The 20,955-nt window shown below is 39.6% G+C and overlaps 1 protein-coding gene across 1 annotated transcript; it reads left to right on the forward strand.

The window, feature by feature from the left end:
• Nucleotides 1-852: 852 nt before the first annotated feature.
• On the forward strand, nucleotides 853-17,122 carry ndufs4 (NADH:ubiquinone oxidoreductase subunit S4). The gene is made up of 5 exons (XM_035658428.1): nucleotides 853-1,006; nucleotides 3,526-3,604; nucleotides 15,470-15,642; nucleotides 15,936-16,009; nucleotides 16,916-17,122. Exons 1-5 carry the CDS (start codon nucleotides 924-926, stop codon nucleotides 17,017-17,019), a joined length of 513 nt encoding a protein of 170 aa, XP_035514321.1. The 5' UTR covers nucleotides 853-923; the 3' UTR covers nucleotides 17,020-17,122.
• The last annotated feature ends 3,833 nt before the right edge of the window (nucleotides 17,123-20,955 follow it).

The following is a 20,955-nucleotide window of genomic DNA, read 5'->3' on the forward strand; positions in this document are numbered from 1 at the left end:
ATCTTCGGATATATACACAGTATAGGGTCAGGCAGTGCGATGATATATAGTCTACCATCTACTGTAAGATGAGATACATTTATCTACAATCAGAGATTTTACAAATGTGTTTATACAGTGGAATCAATCCTTTGAGGGGTGGGGGGGGTGGGTGTTAGGCTAATGTGAACAGGGGATTTTTATATGACTTCTGCACCTTCTGCAACATTCCTCTTAGCTATCCATTTAGAGTTTGTGAACTGATATATCAGAAACTTTAACTATATCATGATACATATCAATATTACATATGCCCTGATAAATGGACTTTATCCATGATGCCCTTTTCTAATTGTGTATGTTCAAATGAAACACTGAATGAATACTGTATTATGTTTAGTTAGTAAATAATAGTGTTTCAGTCCCTCTATAAACCGTGATACTGTGAACCCTTAATTAAACTATTCAAAACCATTTAAACAGGCATATAACAATATGGGAAAGCATCAAGTTTAGGTCAAAAATGAAGTTTAATAAACCTCTGAGTCATATTTAAACCCTAGTTGAGTGAATTTGATAGCCAGGCTTACATAGTACACCCGATACTGATAATCTTATCAAAACGGAAGAAAGCGAAAAACAAGAAGGGAAAGATAATCTTCTAGGAGTATGGAGCAGTTCCTTTGCCAAAGGCGAGTTCCTGTGGATGCGCTGAGTTTCTCTCCATTAACACCATCATCGTCGTTATTTGTGACATGAAACAAACATCAGCGGCGTAAATAGACTCTAGATGTGTCCGGACATGTCTCTCAGTATGTAACACATCCCTGCACAGTAATTTTAGTCGCTGGCATAAGTCCTCCATCTCTTTGCCAGCTGTCTCCGTCACCCGCTCGTACTGTTTGTTCCTTCGCGGCCGCCGTACGTCATTGTTGACAACAATCATGGCGTCCTCAATGTCACTTCTGGGCTTGGGACGTTTGTCTGTCCTCAATTCAGCGTCTAAATTGGTCCTGAATCCTATCAGGTAATTCCGTATTCATTGTTTATGAGCTGTATGTTCTTCCGTGATACCTTTGATATATTTGGTGAGTCGTTTTGTGTGAAATATTCAACTGAAGACGAAGCAAGGAGAGGCCGTATGCCTGCCAAGTCACAGGCTAGTAGCTAACCAGCGTGAAAGCATAAAGCACTTAAATAAAGCATTTTTAAAAATGTTTTCGCTTTTGACTGGACTTAATATACGAGTTTACACACTTAACTACGTTCTTGCTCGCACATTTAGTCTTTATAGCGACCAGGCTAGTAGCTAATCTCAATGTTATCCCGTGTCCTTCCTTAACAGCACTCGGCTATCAGCTAATTAGATCATTGTAGGTCCAGCAAGTCTAGTTAGAAATCAGTTTAAGAGCTAACGCAATTAAACATGTGCTGCATATTATTACTAATATTCGGCGAGATGGGAACTTTTATTTAATAACAGAGCTCACCCACCGGACTGACCCTCCACAGCTAACCTTGCAGTCACTTACTGGTGGCTGCACATTACAGTCTCCCCTCATCAAGTTTAGACACTGTGCATTTCCTGCATTAACAGACAAGCCTCTGCATTATGAGGTTTGTATTAGATATTACAAAACTGGACACCGTCTATTATCTTCTTATAATGTGCACCCAGCGTGCATTTATTGCTAGGTTATTCTTATTTATTAAATCCATTACATTTTGTGAACTACTGCACAAATAATAGTGCTGCAGCTGGTGAGTTGCACCTGATCATAGTAGTCTTATTTTGTGTCCTTTGCACAAGTGTGTTGGTGTCTGATCTGCTTCTTTTTTGACTTGTTCTCTGTGCTGCTCCTAAACGTTTTTCCACAGTGATCAATAGTCTTATCTAATCTTGTCTGATCTCACAAACATTACAGTAAAATGTACAGTGAAATAGACATTATTTAATCAATAGTTAGGACGACCACCCACAAATCAGCTGCAGTGGATGAGTCAGTGACAACAAGAGGTATCTTTGCTTTTACATGAATATAAAGGTACAGAATAAGAGTGCACTATGTGGGGTTGGCATACAGCTGTCAGATACACTAACATTTGGTATAAAGATATGGTAGTAGATACTATCATTGATTTTTGCTAATTATTTTATTTGCAGTCCACATCATCAGATTAGTTTGTGTTGTTTATTGGGGAAAAAGACCAATAACAATAACATTATTCAAGAATATTACTAATCAGTTGATTTTTGCCCGACTGCCACTATTGAATGGTCCTTTTAAATTTTTATTACACAATAAAAAGAACAATTATTTAACATTTCAAGCCCAAATTCTTCATGTACAGAGGTTCCTCACATGGTGAACATTAAAGCAGGGCAGTTTTTCAAACTCAGTTTACTTCAGTGATCCAGTGCATGTTGGAGAAAGGCATGTTATATGCTTTTTTTATTCACTTTTAGGTTTTATTTTTCTTTACAGAATGACACAGTTTAAAGACATTCTCTTTACACAAAGCAAACAGTGGCCGTCTCTGCTTTTATAATTAGACACTGACCTCACCATGTACAAGATGAGGTCATTAAATAATAGATGACAGGGTTGATTGCATTGCTTAACCAAAATAAACATGGCGTGGTCCAAGTGAATATGAAATTATTCAGTGATTACTTTAACGGCCTAAGCTAGTTAGTGAAGATACTGATGATAAAAAATGGACGGCTTTAATTGCTAAGACAGTTTTTTGGCTTTTGAAACAAAATAATGGAATAAGGCAAAAGACCGATCAATAGTTGAACTAATAACTAATAATAAGTGGCCTTGTAAAATGATGTACTTCATCTGATAAGCAGCATTTAATTTATAACACCATGAAATAAAAAGTAGACAACCACTCTCATTTATGAAGCTGAAACTTAACACGTTCCTACTCCATAAACAACTTCAATTAATAATTACAAGTTACTTGACTTATCAGAAGTAGAATCTATTCTGTTCATGAAGCAGTTGCATCTATTATAAATGTTTCTGTAAGTGAGCGTCGTCTGCAGGGCTTCATTTAAGCAATTAATGAATTACCTTATCTTTTAATTGAAGTATGACGGGCAGTGTAAAGTGTAAAAATCCTGCAATTGGAATAAATGTAAAATGACGATTAACTGAGCATAATGTGTAATATGATTATCTGGAATAGCCCTTCCCTGGCTCAGCCATGATGGCACATTGCTGTTTTGTGACGGGACACGGCTGCACATTCACAAAGAGCTACACAGTCCTCGCCTGACAGTTGACCACAGCCAACATTAAGCACGTCCTGTCATTAGGATGAGAGCGAGAGTCTGCCAGAAATTCACCAGACAGAACTAATAGGTGGCGGGGGGGATTCCCTCCTTGTCGCTTCCTTTTCACTCCTCGCCCCACCGTTTTCTCCGAGATAGTCGGTGTTTGCAGAGTGTAACTTGTTCGTGTAAGCTACGTCTTTGTTGCTTGTCTGCCTTTGGTGGGTTTGCGTCACGTGTAATGTCTACCTCGTGGTTTGCAGGTCTACAAGCACATCAACATTGAGGCTGGCAGAGAAACCAGGACAAGACACGCAACTTATTACAGTTGATGAGAAATTGGTAAGGCTCCCTCCCTGCTCCACGTGACACACTGATTGTTGTTTGTCTGATCTACTGTCTTCCAATTACTTTCTGGAGGAATTGTAAAAAAAAAAAAAATCTCCTAATCTGCTGCCTAAATGAGCCTATATTAGACAGTAGGCTTTTGTGACACAATGATGGTAACTGCAAATCATTGGTAGTTCTTTGTGTGCTCACTGCTCCTATTAATCTTCTCATAGTAATGTTCGATGATATTAATTATTCTAAAGTTAAAGAAGTTAAAACGGAAGAGTTTGGGGAAATGGAGTTTAGGTCTAAAATGAGTTTGGTATTACAATATGACACTGAAATTCAGATCAGCTTGACTTTGAATTCAATAAGCAAGATCATTTGGAACAACATAAAAGTAACCTGACTGCACCAGATGGTTTGTTACACAGAACCGTCTGGGAAGTTGTTGGTAGGCAATTTAAGAAAATACTCAGGAGAGTGGATGAACCGTTTATCACCGGCATTTTTCCATCAAGAAAAGCCTTCAGTGCCGTCCTTTGCTCTTTTTTCAATGAAGAAATTCTCTCCAGTTCTGATTTTTTATTTTTATTTTGTTATTTTGAAAGGTTAACATAAAAGTTATATGATCATTTATTGATGTATACCCATATTGTACATTTTATGGCCAATACGGTTGTGAAAAACAAGCAAGACCCTATCTAGAGAGTGTTTGGTTTGTATGTTCTGGGCTACTGTACAAACATGGTGGTTCAACATGGCAGCCTCAGTAGAAAGGGTCCCCCAGAAATGTTTATTGTTTAATGTTTGTTCTAAGATATTCTTACTGTAAAAAACAACCTACAACTCGACTATAAGTGACAGTTCGGTCAGGGATTCAGTTGTGTTACTACAGTTGTTGTGTACTAGTAGTGGTTAATGTAGCCTCAAGAAAAGATATCCAGTAAGCTTATGTTTTTAATCATTCAGCCCCAACAGAAGGTATGTCACTAGCGTCTAGGGTCAATTTGAAGACATTATCTTGGGGTCTGAGAAATTGTTGGCATTTTATACATTAAACAATTCATCATTTATTAATCAACCCTACTGGTAAATCGTATCAATTTCTCCAAGAAAATGAAGTTTCTCTAATCCCCTACCCTGATTATGGGAACCAGGTTTCTCAGTTTCTCTTATACTTGATGTTTATGAGAGAAACACAATTACATTACCAATTGTATATAAACATGTGAATGAAAAAGTCCCTATGAAGTAGTTAATCAAAATATTATCGAAATTGCAGTATGGCCAAGTGCAATATCCAAAATGTGGAAACTGAAATGTTTTGAATGTTTTTGAAATGTTAAATCATCGTGATTTTAATAGTTTCTCTCGTGAAAATTACATTTGTTATGCAAAAACGATCATTCCCACGCTAATATTGCAAAATGTTGCAATTGCAATATCTGTCAAAAATAATCGCAATATGATGTTTTTATCATATCTTGCTGCCCTACTATGAAGCTAAAATGCTAACAGTTGGAGACTTCTTCTGTGGCTTTGTTTCATGACTTTCTGTGAGGTCTTACACTTGTCAGCTGGTGTGGCTTGGGCACACGCGTACGTCCAAAAGCACTCGAAGAGCAGGTTTTAGTTTAAAAATATTTAATCAAATCTAGTTTACAGGTCAGTGGGTGACTATGAAGTCATTGTTCAGAATTACCTTTTCTGGTACAGCTGTATTTAGGTTTATGTTTTGTCAGACATGGTCTTTGGTGCCTCTCTTCATTAGCGCTACAGCACAGCCTAAACAGCAATAAACATGCGTTTGAAGTGGCCAAGATTAGCAACGTACCAACTGTACAAAACAAAGAAGGACGTTTGAAGTGAATGCTTTTGTCATTAAAGACGAAGGAGATAACGGAGAAAGAGGGAGTTTGGGGGGAATGTGGGAGTCTGTTGTGGACTTGTTTGGGGGGATTTGCTGTGTGTGGGCAGCGTCAGTGCGCTTTTGTTCCAGACCAAAGCTGACCATACTGGCAGACAAACCTTTGGCTGGGCGGAGTGTCTGTCTCTGTCCTCTCAGTAGGGGCCACTGAGAGGAACAGCAGAGGAGAGGAAAAAAAGGGCCTCTAAAAAATGGGGAGGGGGTGAAAGAAAAGAAGCTTGCATGGAAAAAAGTTTGTGAGACACCCTGAGACTCACGAAAAAGACAGTGGCCACTTCAGTGTTGTCGGCCACAGAGGTCCCTTTGTGGCATACTGTTGCTGGCGACGGCGGGAAGTACTCTAATGCTCACCCAGACAGGCCAAAAAGAGAGGCCCTCAGCTGTTTACAGTACAGTGGTCTCCGTCTCACATGGAAGAGGGCAATGAGAGCACTCTCCCTTTTGGGCATTCAGCGTATGTCAGCACGCTAGTCATTCATCAGGCTGTCAATAAGTGTGAATTGCTTTCTGGTTAGACCAATCAAACAAAGGTCTCGATCCACTGAGAGGTTATGTTGGGTTCGCACGCTGTCTCTCTCTCTTTCTCTCTCTTTATGTCTCTCGCTCTCTCTCGAGCAGAGAGAAAGTGGTGTGCCACTCGTTCTGTAGTGAACATTTCTGAATAACCTCATTTAGATGAGGTTGCATTTTGGCCGGGGGAAATGATATTTTGAATGCACTCCAAAAACTCTGTCTGAATGTTTGTGTGACACTCATTATCTTGTCCTTAGTTCTCGTCTGTCCAAAAAATGCAAACCTTACAGGAACTGGCGTCCCTGCAGTATGTTTGGCCATCTCCATTACAAGCAAATTTAGGCTATGAAGGGCAAGATTCTCCTGCAGGTCAAACATATGAACTCATCCAGTGAAGAGGATCTTTAATGGCATTTATGAACACTTTTACTGGAAGCTGCAGACAGAACAACTGTTTTGATAATTGACAAGTCATTAGAGTGGCTATAATCAGTGTTTTTATAATAACAATGGTTCAAAAGACGTATGTAAGTGCTTGAGCGATTAAAAACCCACAAAGAATTACCAGCCGACTTCTGAGCTCAAGTGTTTTCAGCTCATTTTGTAGTTTTCTGGCTTGCAAAGTTACTGTTACTGTTACCTGTCCAGCAGCAAATGCAGACAGACACAGAGGACTGTAGCTGGTGAACATGGTGGAGCATTTAGCAGCTAAAGAGCCAGATACTTCCCTCAGGAGTTATTGGAGACAGAAACCAGAGTTAATATTGGATTTACATTCACCATGTGGAAAGAGAACCAACTCCAAATGAAGGCTAATCTTACTCCGTATCTGATGGAGGTGTTTGCGAGTTGCAAGTTTGCCAAGTCAACTTATAGCGGAAACCAGCTGTGTTGTGTTTGCAGCTTGTTTACACACTCCCAAGTGGCCAGAAAAAAAAGGTAATTTCAGGTTTAAAGTAGTTTTTTTTACAGTGAAAAGGATAGTAAACTGAGTATGTTTGGCTTTTGGACACACGGAACGCACATTGTGATGACGTCATCAAAGGCAGTAAATTGTGATGGGCATTTTGTATTATTTTTTATGGACCAAACATTTTATCTATTATTATAAATACCCTAATCTGCAGATTAACTAACAACCTCGCATTTAAAAGCTCACACAAACGAAGACTTTGAAGGCATTGTCTGAATTCAACAAATAATGCCAAATAAAAAGACCTGCGTGATGGAGTTCCAGTGTTCCCTAGAGTGCCCATGCCGACCTGCTTTTGTTTGTAATTACTGTTTGATTAAGCATGCTGGGCAGCTCCCAGTGTCCGGCTGGCTGGCCACTGATACACAGCTTTACACGGAATGTCTGCGACCTCCCTCAATTAGAGTTAGGCCTTCGCTTCACTCTCTGGCCCTTTTGCAGAAACAACTGCGGTTATAACCTTAGCACCAGCTTCGATATGCGATAATAGAATATCTCCCACTTATGCCTGAGAGTCTGAGCGTCTACTCCTGCCTCAGCGGTGGCCAAGTGTGCTCCCTCTCTCCACATAAAGACAACACCATAATCTTAAAGCGCTTGTGAAGCCTTGTTATAGAGTTCTCTAAAGGCACTAGGGTTTTACGAGACAGAGGAGGACAGTTATTAGAGTGTGGGGAATTGAGGGCGAAAGAGGGAGGAAGACGGGGAGAGGAAGAGAGGATTAAATTGGTAGGACCATTTATGCTTGGCATGTTGAGTTTGCTAATTTGAAATCTTTGGTTTCTTGCAAAATTACAGCACAGGGCTCGCTTGGCAAGTAACATCCCATCTGGACAAAAGATGTGGGGTTTGATTATGGTAAGGTAGTTGAGTCTAAAGCCGGGTTGTTGGTTGTTTTGAAAGACTTTAATTGAAATCAGATTGAAAGATCCTGAGTCTGTCAGTCAAGATTTATCACGCAAAGATGTCCGAAAATTCCCCGATACAGAGGTCACTCAAAGGAAGCTGGTTAACACGAGATCACCTCAGTGCACCGTTAGCACCATTCAGTTAGACACACCAGTTTGCTTTGTGCCGCTTGAGAACTCCATTTCCGCAGAACTTAATGTGTGTTTGAGAGTGTCATTGGGCAAAGTACCCTCATCCACTGCAACCTCAAACAGCTATTTGCTGTCACATTTAAAAACTGCAAGACAATCACAACAACGAGGACACAGAATCCCAATAAAAACCCAGCTATTCCAACTATGGGGTTATATTTAGCACAAGCAGTTTAAGTCTGCAGTACAGGGGTGTATGTTCTCTAAGCCTGTCTAGCCTCAGACACAGAGTGACCTACAGTGGAGCAGACCACATTCACCACCCCACCCCCCTTCCTCTCCCTCTCATCCTTCTCTCCCACCCTTCCTCCCTCCTTTGCACATAGACAACTTAAGAGTCTGTTTTGTCTGGTTGCCCTCTCATACGGCGCGCTTATGCAAAAAATCTCGCGGCTCAAGTTTTGGAGTAGTGGGTCAGAGGATGTTGGTCTTTGAAGAGTGCCAGACAAGAGGCTTTATTATGTATCATCCACTAAATGGTATTTCATTCATTAACACTCTCTTCCATAGAGACTAAGCCTCTTAAGAGGAGTCCTCAGCCCTGTCAGCGCTGGCTAGTTTTAGGAAGTGTCTAGCTGTTAAGTGTTGTGTTTGCAGAGCGGATAAAAAAAAAGCCTTGTTACTTCTGTTTGTCTACACTGCCATTTATTCTTTCGTCGTAAGCTAGCAGCTCTTCTTTTAACTAGTTTTGGTGTCTTACACTATCATGAGTCTGGTTTCTAATGTTTTTGTCCATTTGTCATCATAACAAGTAAAAGCTAACATAATAATTCACAACATGATTTGTCTTGCATTTTGAATTTCACAACATTTCATGTGCACTAGAACAATTAGTCTATTGATTTGTCAGAAACTTTGATAATGGATGGTCTTACCACCACAAATTCTCTGGTTCCAGCTTCTCAAACGTAAATACTTTTCATTTTTCCTGGTCATGTATGATATTATACTCAATCTTTCTGGGTTTTGACTGGCGAAACAAGACATTTTGTGATGTTACAATGTGATCTTTGGGAACATGTGATGGACATGGTTTGTCTATTTGTTGACATTCCAAAGACAGAAACATTAAACAACTAAATGAGAAAATATTTGGTAGTTATTTTCATTATAAATTCACCTTGACTTTTCTCTTTTTACGATTAATCATTTACATTATAAAATGACAAAATATAGCAACAAACACCCTTCACATCAAGTACCATAGCTTAAGGGGACGTCATATTGCTTGTTTTGTACAAGACTAACAGTCCAGATCTTAGCAGCACATCCTCAAATTTGACAAGCTGAAATCTGAGAATGTTTGGCATTTTTGCTTAATAAATTATATTAGTAGTTTTTGGGTTTTTTAGAAGCATTTTATTTCTAAAAAAACGTTCAAAAGGGTGTGTTTGTGATGCCGTACAGCACACAGAGACAAACAAGCGTCTCTGCAGCCGACATATTCATAAATGACCCCGTCCTCCATCCTTTCCTTCCGATCCTCACCGGTATGTGTAATGCGAGATTCAAGATGACCCTCATGCCAGCTGCTTCTCGTTCTCCAGTGTTGAACCACTCCCACACATGAGCAAGCAACATAATATTTGTTTCTATTAGAAACGCCCCCTATGTCCAATCAGTAATTGGCACGCTTTCTCCACTTCAAAGACGTCTGAAGGTGGGAACCGGCGGAGGCTGATGAGTGAGGCTCTTGGTCTGGGAGTGGGCTGGACAGTGGGGGGTTAAGGGTGATGTGTTTGGGCTTTCACCACACGCTGACTCAACATGATTCAGCTCGGCTGACCTTACGACCCCTCCTGGCTGCCGAGCTGCAGTTTTGGCATACGGGTGTTTGTGCTATGATAGACTGGACCGTACTCGTGTCATGGCTGTCACAGTGTCCACCATTACCCAAAACAATGTGGCAGTGACGCTAGAAATGTTTTGTGAGAGACATGCACAGACATCCTTTACTTGTTTATTTGTTTGTCTGTTTGGTTACGGTACTAACAGGAAAATACACTCTGTACCACAGTTTACATTTGTAAACCCTAACAAGTCTTAAAATTAGGACCACCAGTATCAGTGTGTTGGGACAGTTTGACCCTGAATCTGGGCTATTTTTTCAGGATTAGAAGACACATGTAAGCAACTACTGATTATTTTCATTTTCGATTAATCTTTTAATTATGTTTTTGATTTATAGATATGTTAGTTTGTCTATAAAATGTCAGAAAATCGTCCAAAGATATTACGTTTCCAGTTATATAAAGCAGCCATTCTGGTCTGCTTCAACTGGCTCAAGCACGTTTTACAAGCCATGTCTTTTCGGTGTTTTTTTAATTGTACGTGAAAAACATGTTAAAGCATATTTAATTAAAAAATAAATTAAGGTGCCGTGTTCAACATTAATGTGTTATTTTACACAATTAAACAGCAAAGTTGTTCAAAATCAAATAAAGGGGGGCTGCTGCAGCACCTACTAAAACCAGATATTATAAAGAAACATCAATTAATTGTAGTTTAAACTTAGTGTCAAAACTAGTGTTACTACTTTGTGTTTTAGAGAAAGTTGTTTAAGTGTCTGCTGAATCCAAGTAACAGACTTTAGGGTCAGACAGACCCCTGGAGAGAGTTCACAAGGTAACTGTTATTACTGCCGCTGCACAGTGACACTTGTAGGCAATGTGTGCAATAGGATGTGTGATTTGGTCATAGCTGGAGTTTGCTCTGAAACATGGTGGTTTGGCAGAGTATTTATTTAATAATGTTTAAACGTACTGTTGGCTACTCCCCAGAGAGAGAGAGCGGTTATTTGGACGAGAAAGAGGGAGCGTGCGAGTATGGACAGAAGTGTAGACATGATACACAAACTAGCCCAGTGTCTGAAGTTGTCAGGTTTGTCAGTTAATTGTTTGAACTACACTACAGACTAGAGAATAGTCTTGCTCAGCGGGCTCATTGGATTGAGGCGGCTGCTTCGAAATCTTCTATGCAGGAAAAACCCTGGTATGTCTCACACAGTCCCACCTCTACCGTCTACTGGAGAGTTGATCATTTTCACAACTAATAATTGAGCCGTCCAGGATCATCTCAAGAACAGATGTGAATTTCTTTTGGTTTATTTTAGATTTAAAATAATCCTCTTTTTCTAAATGTGCACAAAGGGAGTATCAAGTGATTGAATAAAAACAACAGGGGTATTCAATTCACTAAGTGAATGAACAGTAATGTGTTCAGAAGACAAGGTCCTTAAAACTCATCTCTTTTCAAGTCCTCGTCTACATTTTGCCAAACCCCAGGATGCTCCAAGTACCCCAGTATGAACCGCCATTCAAAACTCCCCATGCAATTGATTGGTCACATGTGATTTGTGTTAGGGTTACTTAATCATTTTCTCAAAGATGCATCCAAAAGTGATGTCTGATTTTTATTATTTAGATAGATTTTCTTACTGGCAAACCACTTTTAACCACAGGAAATGTGGGCTTTCACCTGCAAATCATCTGAAACTGACAAGATGTGCTAAATGATACGGGGCCGTAGTGGCTGGAAGACAGTTTAAGAGTGCTGCGAAGAACACATTAAGTATGGAAGATGCTTTTCTCTTGGACTGATTTCTGCCCATCTGTCTAATGTCTTTCAGGGATGATTTGGTCTGGTGTTCTTATTGACTACTCCTTTCCTGGTTTGAAAACAGGAGCCAATCAGAACTTTGTAGGTTTTGAGGTTAAGAATAACGCCATCCTCCTGTGCCAGAACCAGAAAAAAAATGGCTACAGTATTTTTGACAAGCATGTGTGAGATTTACGCAGCTATACAGGTTGTTGGACTTACAGAAATACAGACCCACTGTGACAACAAGTCTCCGGGAAGTCACCGCTCCCGACAAGAAGTAGGCCAACACGAAAATCCCTGTAAAACCCCAGCTTGTTGTTTTTACACTTTGGTTTTAATAAATTAGATAAAATGTGCAGTGGAGATTTAGAGTTGAGCCAAGTTAGCTGTTTCTGGTCTTCATGCTGAGCTTAGCTATCAGTGGTAGTGAATATTCCTTTAAATCAGCACATTTCTTTGTGACGGGACATATAGGTATCCCACTGCTTATAGGTTAGGATAGTGAAAGATGAACATCACATCTTGCCAACATAAAAAATGATATTTGATTTTATGATCTGCACCAGAGATTATTTACAAAACAAAGAACACTTGATGGAAAAGATCGTTTTTATTTACATTTATCTGAATACACTTTTACACCTCAGCTCACCCCCAAGAAAACTATTCTTTATGCTATTCTTTTTCCTTTTTCCCTTTTGATATCTCGTTATTTCCTTCAGTTTTTAACCACTTAAGCATATCGAGATCTTTGAATCTTGTTTACACAGAAACCTTCATCCCAGGTCTCTGTTGGAGCATTAGGGGTACCAGCATTGAGCATTCTGGTGGGCCCAGCGGCCCCACAGCGACAAGCCCCTATGCTCTTTATTTGGCACATAGCCTGGAGGTGTCAGAAATATCGACACGCTTTCACGTGACGGAGACTTTGCCAGCCTTTTTCCCCCCTTTCTTAAGCCCGGCATTCTGCCTGCCCAGCCAGGTATTGTAGGGCCCCATGAAGGCCCTGTGAATAGTGTCAAACTTGATAGTTCTCATTTTGCTTCCTGTACATGGCAGAAGAAAAAGTGCCCACCGTGTGGGTTTTCCTTTTGTGATGGCCCTCTCTAGTCTTCCTGGGAACACACCACATTCCAGCCACAATCATTCCCTTTGTGAATCCGGGTATTGTGGGTGAGTCTGTTATGCCGATAACCCTCCTAGCTTTCAGTGTAATGCATGCAAGTATCATAGAAGTCTAGACTCGTATTTTTGCAAACAATGCCAGATAATGAGCAGAGTGTTTTCAGTGATTTGGCAGAGCTTTTGTTCCGACACATCCTCCCTCATTCACGAAGGACCTTTTGTGCTCATCCACGCCTAAGATGTGATTTAAGGTCTGCTACATCTGGACAAATTATTGCACCAGTTTACCATACATGGGCCTCATGTGTCAGTTATGGTTTATGTAACGTACAAACGCGTAACCATAGTCTGGCCTGCTAATCCCAAGGGTCTAATTTCTAATGCGTCTCGGAGAGGGATTTTCATGCATCTATCCCCCAGAACAGACCAGAGACCACAGAGCTGCTAAATGTTTTCTGACTGCAAATTTGATTTACCTCAACTCCCCCCCGATTCACAGCTCCAAATGTGTTATGGTTCACCGTGTACAAAGCATTTTAATGGTTCTTGTGTTTTCCCCAAAACTCACAGGAAGTTTTTCTTGCCTTTTGCTTTCGGAGTACTGATCTTTTGAACATTATCCATTGAAAATAAAAACGTATATCCTGCAGAAAGCAACATTTTTTTAACATTTAACATTACCTGCTGCAGGTTCCAAGATGAAAGAAAACCTGCCATCTCTTTTTGGTGCTCTCTCACACTGTCTTGTGTGTTATTGTGTCATGAAACGTCCACCATTTCCCCCTTTGGGTGAAGAGAACATGTTTTCTTCCTCTCTGTGACAAGAAGGAATTGTTAAGGTTAAGTAGATAGGGCAGCCGGAAATAATTACCAAGCACTTGTGAAGTCCCCCCCCCCCCTTTGTTCGTCTTCTCCCTTTCATTTTAACAATCTTTTCAATGTGCAGATCTTGTTTATGATTAAATTCAGACTGGTTTTGCCTCTGAGCATGGCAAAAGATGTTTCACTCAAACGAGCAGTAGTTTAGCAGTTGGACCTGTAATTTACTAGGCTTAAATACCAATGGAAGCTCCTTCGCCAAAGGAAAGGCGGGCTTTTGTGTGGAGTTCATGCAAAACGACCCCCTTTCTACAAATCAACTGGCAGATGACAGACAATGATGAAAATTTGATTCTTTGAAGTTGTAATGGCCATTGAAATGTGTAAAATTCTTGTATTGAAAGGAGAGCGCCCTGGAAAGCCTTCAGTCTTGGGTGGCTGGTGCCTGCGTGCTGGGAGGTTCGTCTGTGTTTTGTCGCCGACTTCCCATTGCTTGTTTGCTAATTCCCTGAAGAATTGGACCAGATCCTTGATAGGAGCTTGAAGGGGCTCCAGTTGCTCAGGAATATGCATTTAGTACACCCAGAGGCCCCTCCTCCTCCTCTTGTCGCACTGGCCTACTTTCTGATGGTCTGGAATAAATCACCTCAAGTATTAGGCATTAATTTCATCCACCTCTGTCCAAAGAGTATGAGGAATAACAGCATAAAGATGGTTATTATATTTTTCTCATTATGTGAGCTATGGTTTCTTCTTGTTTTTATAGCGCTGTTATCTATCATACTAAAATCAAACACAAATTTTAAACGGTTGCCTGAGAGAAGCACTCAGCCCACTGGTCACTGTTGGACATTTACAAGCAATATATCAAAAAATAAAAATGACGCTAAAATTTGGACAGATTAAAGCTCAGGAAAGATTCATATGTAGTTGTAACAGTCGTGCTGGCAGAGACAAAAATGCCCACTGAGTGAACATCACTCAGAAACAATAAAAATAGAATCCAAACTTTTGAGTTTATTTTACAGTGTCTATAAAAAGAGCTCACTTCTTGAATTTTTCCTGTTTTATTGTTTTTCTGACACTGTAGATGTATTTGAGCTTATTTTGACCTCGATATTTAAAAGTGAAAAATAAATCTCTACAGATTGATGTGAGGTATGAAAATATAAAAGATAAACTAGTTGGTACGTTTTAAGGCCTCTGAAGATTTTCCTAACCCCATTTTTTTGACACGGAGAAAATGTTGTCAGAGCTTGAAGTTGTATTTTTTAACACCTGCAAGCTAACTTTCAGATGACCTTTCTCCACAAACACAAAAGCATATATCTCAGAATGGTTCTAAAAAAACAAAAGAAATGGCTGGTCTGCAACCAAAAACACATCAGTTAGTTTAGATTATTGGTAAGGGGCCAGTTGAGAGGAGCATTGTCCGATGTGATTTATCTGTTGTCTGTGATATCCAGTCGAAACCTCTTCTAAGTTCCTTGCTTTGTAGCTTACAGTGTTTAATTCTCCACAAATCATTTACTTGATAGATATTTTGTAATGATTCATTACTCATTGTAGATGTAAACATCTTTATTGGCCAGTTATATTACTTAGTTCTTACTGCATCACATCAGCATGAACAGGTTTGTAACATGGGATTGTTAATAAGCTTGATCAAATGAGGTCAACCTTGATTATGATAGCTACAGTAGATGAAGGTTCACATTGTCCACAGCCATAGTTTTAATTCCTTTTATTCTCTAATCTGAAACCCACATTGACTGTTTCTCACAGTAGGATGTGATTTATTTCTGTTTGTCCCTCAGGACATCACCACTCTGACAGGGGTCCCAGAGGAGCACATCAAAACGCGCAAAGTTCACATCTTTGTGCCGGCTAAAACGAGCATGCAGTCAGGAGTCAACGGCACCAAAAAGTGGAAGATGGACTTTGATACCAGAGAGCGCTGGGAGAACCCGCTGATGGGCTGGGCCTCCACGTAAGAACCTCGTAACTGTACCTGCCAATTACTGCACATTAACTGAAATCAGATCATTTCTCTGTTGTGTGTCGCATTACTTTCAGCAAATGATGTTTGATATGAAGCCAAGTTTAGTTTTTAGTTTTATATAACTCAAAATCAACCTTAAAGCCTTTTAATCTGTACCACGTACAACATCCTATATCCTTAGCCACTCTGTGTAAATAGTTTTTCTTGGAAAATGTTTGTTGTCATATTTGCCTCCAGTTCTGTGACTATTGTGTGGTTAACAGCTGTTTTCTGTGTTTCAGTGGTGATCCCCTATCCAACATGATGCTCTCTTTCTCCTCCAAGGAAGAGGCCATTGCTTTTGCTGAGAAAAATGGTAAAAAAAAAAAAAAGGGATATTAAAAGTATTTTGTATAAAACAAAATTTACCAGTGAATGTGATACCTCCACTACTCATGGCCAATCAATTCAGTGTAATGAAACAAACCATTAAAAGAACACAATTTAAGTGTATGTAAAGATATGTAATCATTATTATCAGTAGTAGTATGTTACTGTTGGAGGATGGTGAAGCTGATAGTGAGGTGGTTGCTGGTTTTGCTGCACTGGCTGCACCAGAGAGTGATTCAGTCGGTGCAGGAGTAACTGGATTTCATCTGGATCCGTGAGCTCTTTGATGCAATCTAAAAGAGAGTCTAGTATCAGTATAAGTATCACTGGAGGACTTCACCATCCTGAATGCTAACTGAAGGCTTTTATTTTTTATCAAAAACAAGACAAACGAGACAATTATACTCTTCAAATATTGACGATATCATTATTCTTTTTAAATGTTTAATTAACACCTTATTAAACCTTTCAAACCAGGATTGACATCAGGTGATAGCAGTAAAAACAGCTCTTCTTAAAATCCCTTTATGTTCACAAAGACACCTGATGATAATGTGTTTGCCTCATAATAAAAGCTGCAGAGAAAAGTTTTGATCATTAGAACATTTAAATCGGTCCCGTGTGAGTTCATGTAAAACACGGTTGATGTAGTTTTCTGTCTAACAGAAAATTCCCTTCACTCAGAGAACCGAACCATCTGGGAGAGTTTGTTGAAACTAAGCAAAGGAAACTGGCTTACTCTGTTTATTGCACCATGAAAGTGATTAGTGCAGTTCTGAATACACACAGCCAGTTGATGTCTCCAAAACACCTCATTGTGGTTGGAACTCATCCAAAGGGAATATACGTGACGTTCTCGCCCCCATCATTTACTCTGATGTTTGTCCTTCAGGTTGGAGCTACGACGTAACGGAGAAGAGGAGCTCAAAGCCCCGGGTAAAATCCTACGGAGCAAACTTCTCGTGGGACAAGAGGACTAGGAGGTCTGCTAAGTAAACTGAAGACGCCCATCTGTTAGCTGGCTTGACCTCTGTTTGTCCCACAGCAGACCTGTATCATTCTTGTCAATAAATGCATAATTATATACGTGTGAACTAAACATTTGGGTCATTATCGCTTTATTCTTCAAACATTCACCTCATTACTGACTACCTAATGTGGTCTGCTCGATTAATGAAGTGTTTGTTCCTTGAGTGGAGTTGTGCAAGAGACAACAAAGGGGAACATATTATTACAATTAGAACCTGTTTAAACACAGAGGGATAAATATATCTGTAGGCCAAAACCAGTGACATTTTTCCCGAGTGAGTGTTTGTTTCCATCCCGTTACCTGGGTTGTTTCAGTGTTTGGATAGCTGCACAACTGGAATTCAAATAAGAACAGTTTTCTTCTGAAAAAGGTTAACAGTTTTTTACTACAACATCTGTGCAGTGAGGTTACTGTGTCTTTTTATGAGCATCGGACTAAAATGGAAGGAATCCATCAGTTTTTCCATTCTCGCCAACCGTTCATCCGACTGATTTCACATGACGAATGTATTGCTATGTATTTATTTACTCATTTATTCATTAACACAAGAGGATAACGAGTACTTACAAAACGGGGACATGACGAATGTATTGCTGAGCACATACAAGGAAGTGCGGTGTCAAGTGTGAAGTAGTTTGGATGAGCGATTCTCAAGAAAGCTGAGAAACATCGCCCTGCAGTTCGAGACGTATTCATGAGTTTAAACAGATTAGATTAGATATCTAAGTACAGTGAGTACTGTTCTACCTAGAGCCGTGTAGAGAGAGGGTTAGGGTTAACTATCTTTCTCAGTGGTGCTGGTTATACCTAAAGGAGATTTATAATTAACACTTTGATAACCCTACGCAGTGGTTAACGTTAGCTAGCTGCCTTTAGTGAATAATAACAGGCTATCCTTTGTAATGTCCTCTGCACCAGCTGTAACTGGCTAGCTTCTGCATGAACTAATGAGTTTTAATGATATAGCAGTTAAGAGAGAGCTTTTTTATATCCCCAAATGCTGATAAGTATTTTATTGCGTATTTTGATACATAATCAGCTCAGTGATATTGAGAAAGCTTCGAGAAGCAATACCAGAGGCCAAGCTATCGCCGCCTACACTACCTTTAAAATGTCAGAACAATGATTAATGAGATTAATCGGACGATAATCTATTAACTAATCTATTGTGTGATCCATATAATGTCCCAAAATACAAAAAATATCACAATTTCATAAAGCCCAACGTGACATCTTCAAATTGCTTCGTCCGTCATACAACAAAGAAAACTAAGGAATGTTTGGAACTTTGCTTGTGAAATAACTTTCAAAAATAGTTGTCAGTTCATCTTGCTGCCACTCTGCAATTTCTGGAGCTCTTCCTCTTTCCGTCATTAACAATTACAGTTAAGTTTAGCTCTGTTGGGTCAGGTTCAAAAGTCTGATCGTCCTTTTCATCTTTTTTTAGTCTGTGGCATGTTTTTATATGCAGCTCATACTGAGAAAAAGTCCTTTTAATCTTAATTTCTCAATAAGGGATAAAACCGTTAACTATGTAACTAGTTAAGAGATTGAGATCTTAGGAAAAGCCATGAATTTATAGCCCAACTATTCACACTTGGCAGTGTACTTGCAGTCCCAAACTGCGTGACTGCACTGATATTCACACACCAATCATGGGCGCCTAATTGGTATAGCCCTTCGTTAATTAACGCACTGCATTGCAAATCTTTCACAGCCTTGCGCTCGCTATTTATTTTGTTCTGTCATTCGGCACATCAAAAGAGCCGATCTGATATGAGCGTAATGGCCCATCTGAACGACATGAATGACAGCATGTGTTGCTTTGCCCCTTTGAAATCCCCTCGGAGAGAAGCAGCGGGGAAAAACGCTCTTGGCACAACTTTGTATCATAAAAGTTGAAAGCATTCCACCCGTCTTGGTCTATAAGCATAATAATGTATGTGCAGCGAGGATGGCGGCGCAGAGGCATTGTTCAAAATCATCATTACAACGCAAAAACATCGGCGATACAACTGCTCTGATCAGTCAGAACATAAACATTGGCCTAAAGTGTTTGTCCTAATAGTTGAACGGCCAGAAAAACTATGTCATCTAGTGTTGGCGGGGAAAGAAATATCATTTAAAGTATACTGACATTATTTTGTGTAATAAATTCAGTATCACTAGTTGGTGAGTTGTTCAATTTTGAATCCTAAAACTATAGTAAAAATAGTCTGTATTTGTGTACAGTGTCTGTATTTTGTTACAGAGGTGGCTTGGTCTGAGTATTTTCAGCAGCACAGACGCTACTGAATGATCATAGAATATTATAAGAATATTATATGAACTATACAGGCAGCAGTGTCTCTGTTATCCTCTTGTTCTTCTGCTACTACACCTTGCTACTTCTCCCTTTGACACTATAGAGTGTGCAGGCTATTTAGTAGATAGTTTAGAGAGTATATAGATACAAGGCAAAACCGACAAAAAAAAACAACCTAGAAAAAGGTGCAATTACAGTTCCATTTGTCTACTTCAGCACCCTGGACAGTGCCGTGGATTTATCAATACACAGCACAGTTAGCATATTTCAGAGCCATGGTCGGGGCCACAGATTGTAACATGCACAAACTCTCAGTCAGATAAAGGATCAATGGGTCAGGCAGAGTAGACCGACATACTCAACAGCATTATTTAATGCTACTAGGGGAGAGAGAGAGAAAGGTGGCAGGTTAACAAGGAAATGAATTTGGTAATTTTGCTAACAAGCATCCTCTCAGAATTGTAGATATCTCTCTCACTATCTGGGACATTTCTGCCGCCATGTTTGTGGCGCTCAGAATTTACATTTAAAAGAATTGAACACCAACATCTGCTTCCAGAAGAACAGTGGTTTAAGGCCAGATGCATGAGAGATAATAGTTCAATGCTACGGACTACTGCTACATTCTTCTTCTTATTCAACAGTTTTTCATCAACAAAATGAACTTTTCCTCAGTGTTCTGTCCAGTTAAATCGTCTCCGCTATAACTTCAGCCTACTGTCAATGCCAGAGTGGCGTGGGAAGCGTGTTATGCAAATAAAAGTTCAAGTTTGTTTTTTGTTTTTGTATTTTCTACACAACCTGGTGGAAAATGAACATGACTCTCTTTTTATAGGAAATAATCTTGTTTTGTACTTGCAGTTTAGGTGTATGGCAATAAATAATAGATGCAAACAAAAGTAGCCTGCTAGCTAATCAACACGTATTAACAGGATTAAAGACGTCAGTCAATTCCTGTGTAATTCATACTGTATACAGCATGTTTAATACATTTATTCATAGCCTGTAGATTACATATGTGCTGAGTAGATTAACTCCAACTGCTACAGTGTAGCACCTGCTCGTTATTAGTGTTTTATAGTGTTTTCAGTCACTAACAGTGTCATAATGTTTTATTGTTTTATGGGTTAAGTAATAATTGGCCTCACCAGCTGCAAGATACAATAAAAAAAACTCTTCAGCGGCTGATGCTAAAACAAACCACAATCTGTACTGCTCTTCATTCAATCATGCGTTTGGATTTTATAGAGCTGACAGGGAAATGTGGCTCCCAGGAGTAAAGTATGTTTTTGCAAAAGTTCTCTTATTTTAAGAAAGTCCAGATAGTAAGAAAAAGGAATTCCTGTAGGAGTTCTGTGTCTACAAATGGTGTTTTCCACTGGGGAAGAAGTCCTAATCCATCATGAATTGTTTTTATTTTCTGTTGAGTTGAGCCTCCTGTCATTAAAAAAATACTCCTACACTCTGTTGGAAAGCACGCAGGCCGTTATTGAGCCGTGCGTCCTGCTTTGACTCAACAGCTGGACGGAAGACCTGATGTGAAAGTTTTGAAGTTTGAAAGTGTGCCAAGATGATTAGATGTTTGTTAAATGAGCTT

The sequence above is a fragment of the Morone saxatilis genome, unplaced genomic scaffold (assembly GCF_004916995.1).
Source record: "Morone saxatilis isolate NCDOM2014 unplaced genomic scaffold, NCSU_SB_2.0 Contig16, whole genome shotgun sequence".
In the NCBI taxonomy this organism is placed as follows: domain Eukaryota; kingdom Metazoa; phylum Chordata; class Actinopteri; family Moronidae; genus Morone; species Morone saxatilis.